The 7,739-nt window shown below is 44.7% G+C and overlaps 1 protein-coding gene across 1 annotated transcript in view; it reads right to left on the bottom strand.

Annotated features, from left to right (window-relative positions):
* LOC116399556 (multiple epidermal growth factor-like domains protein 9) overlaps positions 1-7,042 on the bottom strand; it is a 31,846-nt gene extending 24,804 nt beyond the window's left edge. Inside the window, exons 1-2 of the mRNA XM_031876784.1 lie at positions 6,383-7,042; positions 1,097-1,301 (exon numbers count right to left, since the gene is read on the bottom strand). Coding sequence (XP_031732644.1) covers positions 1,097-1,301; positions 6,383-6,947 — 770 coding nt within the window. The 5' untranslated portion in view covers positions 6,948-7,042. The remainder of the gene's footprint in view (positions 1-1,096; positions 1,302-6,382) is intronic.
* Positions 7,043-7,739: the final 697 nt, after the last annotated feature.

Consider the following 7,739-nt stretch of genomic DNA (forward strand, 5'->3'; position numbering starts at 1 on the left):
TTATGGTGTTATGATGAACATAATGTCTGAGCAAAGCTGAGCCCCAGAACATCTCGTCTCAGTCTTTATGCGATAACAAACACTCATTCACAGCAGACAGTCTGTTTGGCCTTGGTAGACCACGGCACTAGTCCTCTTTTAAGAAGCTGCAGACACTTTGCAGGTACATCACATTTCTCCCAGAAAATCCCCTATACATCCAGGCTATAGATGAGGGATACATGGAAATATTCAGTAATGCTCAAAATAAATCTCAATAGTCTGACAAACAGGATTTGTTTCCAGGTTTAGATCACAGTGGCACACGTAGCTTGTTGTGGTGGGCTGTCAGTCCGAATCTGCCGTCAACCCATTCTCATTTACTGAACAGTCAGTATTTGTGCACCTGTGTTGTCCAATCATGCACTTGCATTCAAATGAGACAGTTTTGTTAGATCTATCTAATCACATGATGTTTCAGCCAATGCGTAGGGGACCCACATCAGATCAGCAGCCACAGCTAGTGCTAGTGCAGCTGCAATAGCTGGTCCTCTCAGTACCGGCTGCTGTGAAATATAATCAAACGGTACCAACTTGCTTCTCAAAATAAAAAAGACATTTTCATTTGTTGTCAGATTTCATTGAAATGTGTGGAAGGTTATTATGTCATATGCCGGATCAAGCTTCAATCGTAGCATTGATGTATTATTACCACACTAAGTTACAGTATGTTAGCAAAGTGTAACATTAGCCTCTACTTTTATTTATGTTTCAGGCCACCGAAAGAATACAAGTCCAATATTCACTCTCCTTTTAGTCTCCACCATCTCCTGAGAATAACGTCTGTCTCGTATAACCTGATCTCATACATACATACATACATACATACATCGTAGAACTCTGGGCTCAGGTCAACCCTGGGTTAACAGTCTGTGTGTTAAAAGAGGCTAAGGATAGCAGGCCTAATAATATGCAGTGAAAGAAACCTATAAACTAGCAAACAAATCCAAATATATGCTGAGATGACCACTTTGCAGCCAAACACAGCACAGAACTGAGGTCTGTTGACACATGCAACATGGCGACCGGAGGGTGAAAGCAGGGAGAGCAGGCTGACCTGTCACAGAGGTGGTTCACTGCGCCGAAGGAGTCGCAGGCGCAGGGCAGGCAGCCGCTGGTGCCGTTGGTGAAGTGTCCCTCCTCGCAGTCGTCACACTGTAGACCGGTGTAGCCCGACACACAAGAACACTGACCGGTACCCCGATCACACTCGTCCGGATCCAAAATGCCCTCACCACCACTGCTGCAGTTACAAAGAGCCTCTGGTGGATGGATGGGGGTGTCACAGTGAGAGGGAGAGACAAGACATGAGAAACACTGCAAAGATGACTAGCAGAGGTAGTCTGAACAGTATATGAACATTTACATTTGACTCTACACACACTTTTTATGCACAAATAATTGGAGTGACGGCGAGATCGGAAAGTGGCCGATAATATGCCGCCGTGTTCAACGGCATAGACCGTTTCCTGAAGGCAGGTGCCGCTTGAAAGTTCATATCAGTGGTGTAGTATGCCGTTGAGACACACACACACAGGCCATAATATCAGAGTCAGGGTACGTCAGCCAATACGAAATCACTTTGTCATTTCACAAGCCTTGCATGTATCCCAACAAAAAAATTGGACGAGATAAAATAGATACATTTCTTTGTGTTGCGCTACTTTGTCAATAAAGTCAGAATAAAATACAGCATCAATGGTCGTGAATCAAACATGCACCACCAGGAGTCTGTGTCTCTGCTGTTGGAAGAGTCGTGGACACCGCTGCAGGGATCGTCAGATACCGCTGAACAACAGCGGCAGAGCATCAGACACGTTCCATCTCATCGCTACTCAATGATCTTCTCTTCTCTTATTTGCATTCTATCTGCTTTATCTTACTTACTTACATATGAACATATTTCTGCACGTTCATCTGTTGATGTATGGGCTCAGAGCAGCTTGATAAATGTGCTCTCATGTTCTTCAGTATTTTATGACATACAAGGGCTTACATTTTTTTAATTTTTTTTTTATAAATGGTAGGGACAGTGCAGATTAATAAAATATCACGTTAAATGCGCCAGAATGAGCCAAGAGGCTATTTTTCATCAGTAGTAGTCTGGAGGGTTTCAGATTTTTTTTTAAATATTAAACCGTAGCCTTTGTGCTTAAGCATGAAAAGTGCTATATACATATAATAATACTTGTTCTTATTCAAATAAAGGCTTGATTCATGGCACAAAGGAAGTACGTCAACCATTATGCCACCACAACAGGAAGAGGAGTGTGATTCTGTTTTCCCTGGTAGCCATCAGTGTCAGAGCATCAATGGGAGCGCCTCAGTTATATCTCCGGTAGAGGAAGCCAACTGTGTCCTGTGCTGATGGAAGATGGAGCTTCTGAGGCTAACAGAAAGGAAAGTCATGCTGGTGTCTCGGCGACAGCTGTGCCACCAATGACACTCTAAAAACTACAAAAGGGCAAAAGTTAAAAAGTTGTCTATCACCACTTTAATGAAACCCATCTAACAGGGAGGATTAACACAGCTCAGTATCCTGTTTCAGTGGAGTTTATACAGTTAGAATGTGTTTCACATTAGAATCAATAATTCCACTTTGACTGAAGCCTAAACACACATCTGACAAATTGGACACAGTCTCCTGTGTTGGTGTGATCTCCAGGTTTACCTTCCTCCTTTGAATTTGCATAATAGAAACAGAGATACACTGTGTTTGAAAAGTGGAGAAGTCATCATGCTTCTCTAAAGTACAAGACTACACCATCACACTACAAACTGCAGCATTGGTCCCACAGACACATGCTTACAGTCACTCAATGTGTTCAATGTCAAGTCACCCGAGTTGTGACGTTACATTCTCTTTCAGGGCTGAGTGCAGGGCAATCTCATTGGACGGTGGGCTAGTGTGACCACACCAAGAAGCAGTAACACTAGAAGCTGTCAAGTGCATCCAGCCTTCCACTATCCTTCACTGTTCCATTCAGTCTGTATCATCGGCCTCTGGGACTTTCTAGTTCACTTTCCTTGTCCATATTCCTCTCACCCATCAATAGCCATGAGCCGGCTTCTAGGCCTTTATCCTCCTCGGTATCTGAATTAAGGGAGACATATCGTGCTCATTTTCAGGTTCATACCAGTTTCCACCCTTTGTCTGAATTGCTCCGTTTTAGCGCCTGTCTCTTTAAGCCCCCCCTCCAATACAGCCCAGTCTGCTCTGATTGGCTCGTGGGGAAAAACATGGCACACCTTTACAAAAGGTAGTTTAAATGAGGCTGCATGTGAGGTAGGAAAGGACAGCCAAATGTGAGTGGTTGGTTGAATCACGTGTGTGTGTGTGTGTGTGTGTGTCCTGATCCAGGCAGTTCACACCCAACTGAATGGGTCGTCTTATGTCATAGTTTGTGGGTTGGTAGGAACTCCAGATTACATATGTGTACAAGGAATGCAAATGACTTCTTCTTCATATGTCCTCTTTAATGCTTTTGAAAGGTCCACACTGGCAGCTGTCACTTATACTATTTGATGTCATTTTGTTTCATGATAAATTCCCCTCATGAAGATTTGTGTCGAAAACAAAGATGGCAAACCGAGTGCAGCTGCGTTGTCAATGCAAGATTTTGTACAGTTCAAACTGGTGCGCTCAAAGAAACCAGAGGATACAATGACAGACGAGTACATGACCCTGTAGAGCACAGAGTGGCTTATCTATTATTCATCTGATCTCAGGTTAGGTGTGGCGAGTGACGACTGAACGCCTGACTGTCTCCACCCTGTACTCAGCAGTCAGACCAGGAAGACAGACAAGAGCTGTAAATAAAAACGCTTGTCATGTGCGTATGCATACAGACAGCACCTCAGGTAGCAGTTCAATAAAGAGAAGGAGGACGGCTGAATGTTAAAGCATTCCTGATTAATCTCCTCTTTCACTGATGCTTGGACTTTTATGCAACAGAGAAAGGCCTGATTATGCGAGCCTGTGGAGGACACTGTCAGGCCCTTCCACTGAAGAACTGTCGGGGCCGATCACGCCTGAGAATCTGTGAGATCGGGTGAATGCATATCCCCTCACACACAGTCAGGCTTCCACTAGGTGCACAGCCAAACAACAGGTTTGATGTGGATTGGACTGGACCTGTGTGTGGTGAAGAGATCTCTCCGATCTATTGGACTGCTGTAAAGTGGTGTGGCAGCGCTGCTGGTATTCAGACAGGCTGTTCACAACAAGTCAGAGAATGTGTGCTGGAAGCTCGGCGAGGCGTTGGACCAGGTGACGCCTTTGTTGATGTGCTTTTACTGTGAGTGGTCTTCACCCGAGAACACTGAAGGGTGCCGAGCTACCTGCTGAAGCCTCGATGTATGATCTCACACAAGGGAGGAGATCTCATCTTGACTTTGGGGTCCAAATGAACACGAATAAATAACACCGACAGATTTACGACGGGAGCTGCCTGAAACACGCCGCCATTTTATCTCAAGTCATCTGCAATACTGACCCAAAACACTAACTGAAGCATGCAGATTGATAGCAGGGCTGTGAAGAACTGTTATTTTCCTTATTAATTAATCTGCCCCCGTTTTCTTGTTTGGCCTATAAAATGGCGAATAAACGGCCATCACAGTCTCCTTAAGCCCAATGCTTTCTTATTGCTCGTCAGTCCAAACAGAGAGTTCACCGTCACAGAGACAAAGAGAAGCAGCAAATCTTCACAACTGAACGACTAAACAGAACAACATTGAAAAAAATGCCTAATGTAACTGCACAGAAGGATGTCAGCAACAAAGAAAGTATATCATTAAAACATATTCACAAGCATCACACCAGACTTTAAAAATATTCCACTGAACATGTGGATATCTTCAACCGGCCACTCGCCGCTCCCTTGACAGCGCCTCACCATGGGGACCAGGCAGAACATTGGTCCTGCTTCTCCCTCTTCAACATCACAACCAGAGCACACCAACAGCTAATCCTCCGATCACCGAGATTAATGCCGACAGTAAGGTGGCACACAGTGGGGAGAACAAAGGGTCATTGTGAAAACATAACTGCATGTGAGGGGCTAGTATCAGTCACAGTATGAAAGAAAACAGACTTCATGGGGTTTTATGTCCTGGCTTAGGAGCATCATGAAGTTTAAACTACAACATGGCATTTTATGGGAAGAAATGGATTCAGCAAACAATATGTGGCCAACTGTGTCCCACTGCCCTCTTTAAAATGGCACACGGTGAATTTTCTAAATTAAACTAAACACTTAATATCAACTAAATCTAATGAAATGATCGGTGTTGGCACAGAAACCAATATTTTACCATTTCTGCCAGTTCTGTTTGTTACATCTTAATATCAGATTTACAGCTGATGTTTGCATCATAATATTTGAAGTGGACCCTTATCCAATGAACAGAAAACAATATTTGCCCATTTCTGCCTGTTTTTAACTGTACTTATTTATAGATTTACTCAAAACAATTGCCATATTTTTCAGTATATGGCCCACAATCCAAATTGTTTGGACACCACCGGTTTTACATCTACGAGTTCAGGAAGAATGAATACGATCCATCTCCTGATAGGAACAATATGGCTTCAGCAGACCTTCCCACCCATTAAAGCACCATTTTGGACAGGACCCCACTGCCTCAGAACAACACTTCCACATGGAGACCGTGATGTGTGAGAGGAGGGGCTCCTCTGTCATTGCTCATTCATGGCTTGGCCATCTTGGTTGAATGGCCTTGTTCCGTGCTTGCCATGCAAACAACAATAGAGGATGGAGGGGAAGCAGCTATCTGAGCAGCTCCTTGTAGTTCCCTGTCAACATCAAACACGTCAGGTGTAACACAAATGACCAGGGCTCTGTATGGGCGCTCTGTGCACTGACTGATGGATACATTGACTGAACAACAACAGGATCAACCTTGCACCCCCCTCCCAGCCCACTGTAATATGTGCACACTCGTGCTGTAATAAAAGTCCTCTGGAGCATTAGGCTACACCGCAAAATGCACAGAGGACAAATGATGTATTTATGAGATTAGGATTTGGTGATTCCCCGATCGTTTGAAGGCTGCACCGTGTGATCCGATGGCTCTGCCATTGTTGCAATCTGCTTTATGTGCTCGTTCTCTGCGTCAAACCACCGTGTGACCACCCTGCTCCTCCTGGCAGTCTATATTAGACATGGATGTCTCCTTCTTCGCAGACTCGTATTCTGAACATGAATGTGCTAAAAACAACATGCAGCTCGTCAGTATTGTACAGGAGCTGAAATAAATCAGATTGCTTCCTCTTTCCATGGTCCTGGTAGCTATTGTACTCGGAGGTAACGTTGCTCACCTTGACTGTTCTCTATCGAGGTATCCGATGTGCCGATATTATCTGCTGCCCAGGCGTCGTTCGCTGTGCGCTGGGAGACCATGGACACCATGGACACCATGGTCTGCAGCATTTTCTCCGGAGCAAAAAGTGATGTTTGTGCATCGGTGGACCGTTTGCGTGCGCCTGTTAATCTGGAAATCGGCGGTGTTATTTGTTCTTTGATGGCTGAAATGATTCCGGTGTCAGTAGAAGTCGCCGGGTCCGTTGTTAGAGGCTGGATGGTGGTTGCCGTTTTAGTAATATGGCTAGTAGTGGTATTGGTGGTGGTCGGGCCGGCAGAAACGATGGTAGGCGACGGTGCGAGTTCGGTTAGAGGCCCAAGAGCGAACCTGCTCTCGGGTAAAGTACGAGGCGTGTTGGTGTGCAAGGTCTCCCAGGTGTCGGAGGCTGAGCCGGGCTTCCCGGAGATAGGCGACGCATCGTTGGGACTGATGCGGGGAGCAGCTTCAGAAAATCCAATATATACATACAAAATAAATAGCAGAGCCGGAGATATGTACATCATTAAGGACGTTAACCTCATATTCACTTTCAGCTCTCCATGTAAGCCCCAGCAGTGGTCTCTCTCAGACCTTTCCCTGAATGGACGCGTACTCCACCATTGATGCTGCTGTGTGCTGCCCTATGAACCACAGTCAACACTTCACCTGCTCTGCAACCTACCATGAGCCGCCCGAGACTGACGTACGCCTCAGCCAATGGCGGCCCTGAAACAATGTCTTTGGGTGCTCGTTCGTGCGCTGGTTGGACAGTCATAGACACCTATGAAACATTTTACGAAATGATCAAACGTCCTCACGCGTCTGAAAATTATCTAAACATAACCAGCTCTATTAACTGAACAACTCGAGGAAGCATATGTAGTTATTGTGCTGATGAGATATAACGACCGTGGCAGTGATACAGTCATATCTGTGCCCACAACAGGCCAGGTATCCTCCATATGGAATGTCCCAGTGGCAGTTTGTGGGATTATTGTACAGTGAAGGCTCCATAATCTTTGTCTAGGCTTGCAACGCCAAAGATTTAATGGTCTACGGTTTCACACCAGTATCTCTGTGAAACTATTCTGGGATGGCTCATTTAAAAAAGTAATATATTTTCATTGACGGTTCTGTTAATAGACAAAACCCTCAAAACATATTTAGCGCACTTCACATTGCGTAATTTTTGGGATTATTTTTTTTAAAGATGTATTTTGATTGTCTTCACCGGAAGTGATAGTATGACGTTGGCTCTTGGTACGTTTGTTGGATAAGTACATTTTTTTTAATAGCTATCACAATTTCTAAAACAAGTGCTCTCTTTGTCTACT

The sequence above is a fragment of the Anarrhichthys ocellatus genome, unplaced genomic scaffold (genome assembly GCF_004355925.1).
Source record: "Anarrhichthys ocellatus isolate YVR2014 unplaced genomic scaffold, GSC_Weel_1.0 scaffold116, whole genome shotgun sequence".
Taxonomy (NCBI): domain Eukaryota; kingdom Metazoa; phylum Chordata; class Actinopteri; order Perciformes; family Anarhichadidae; genus Anarrhichthys; species Anarrhichthys ocellatus.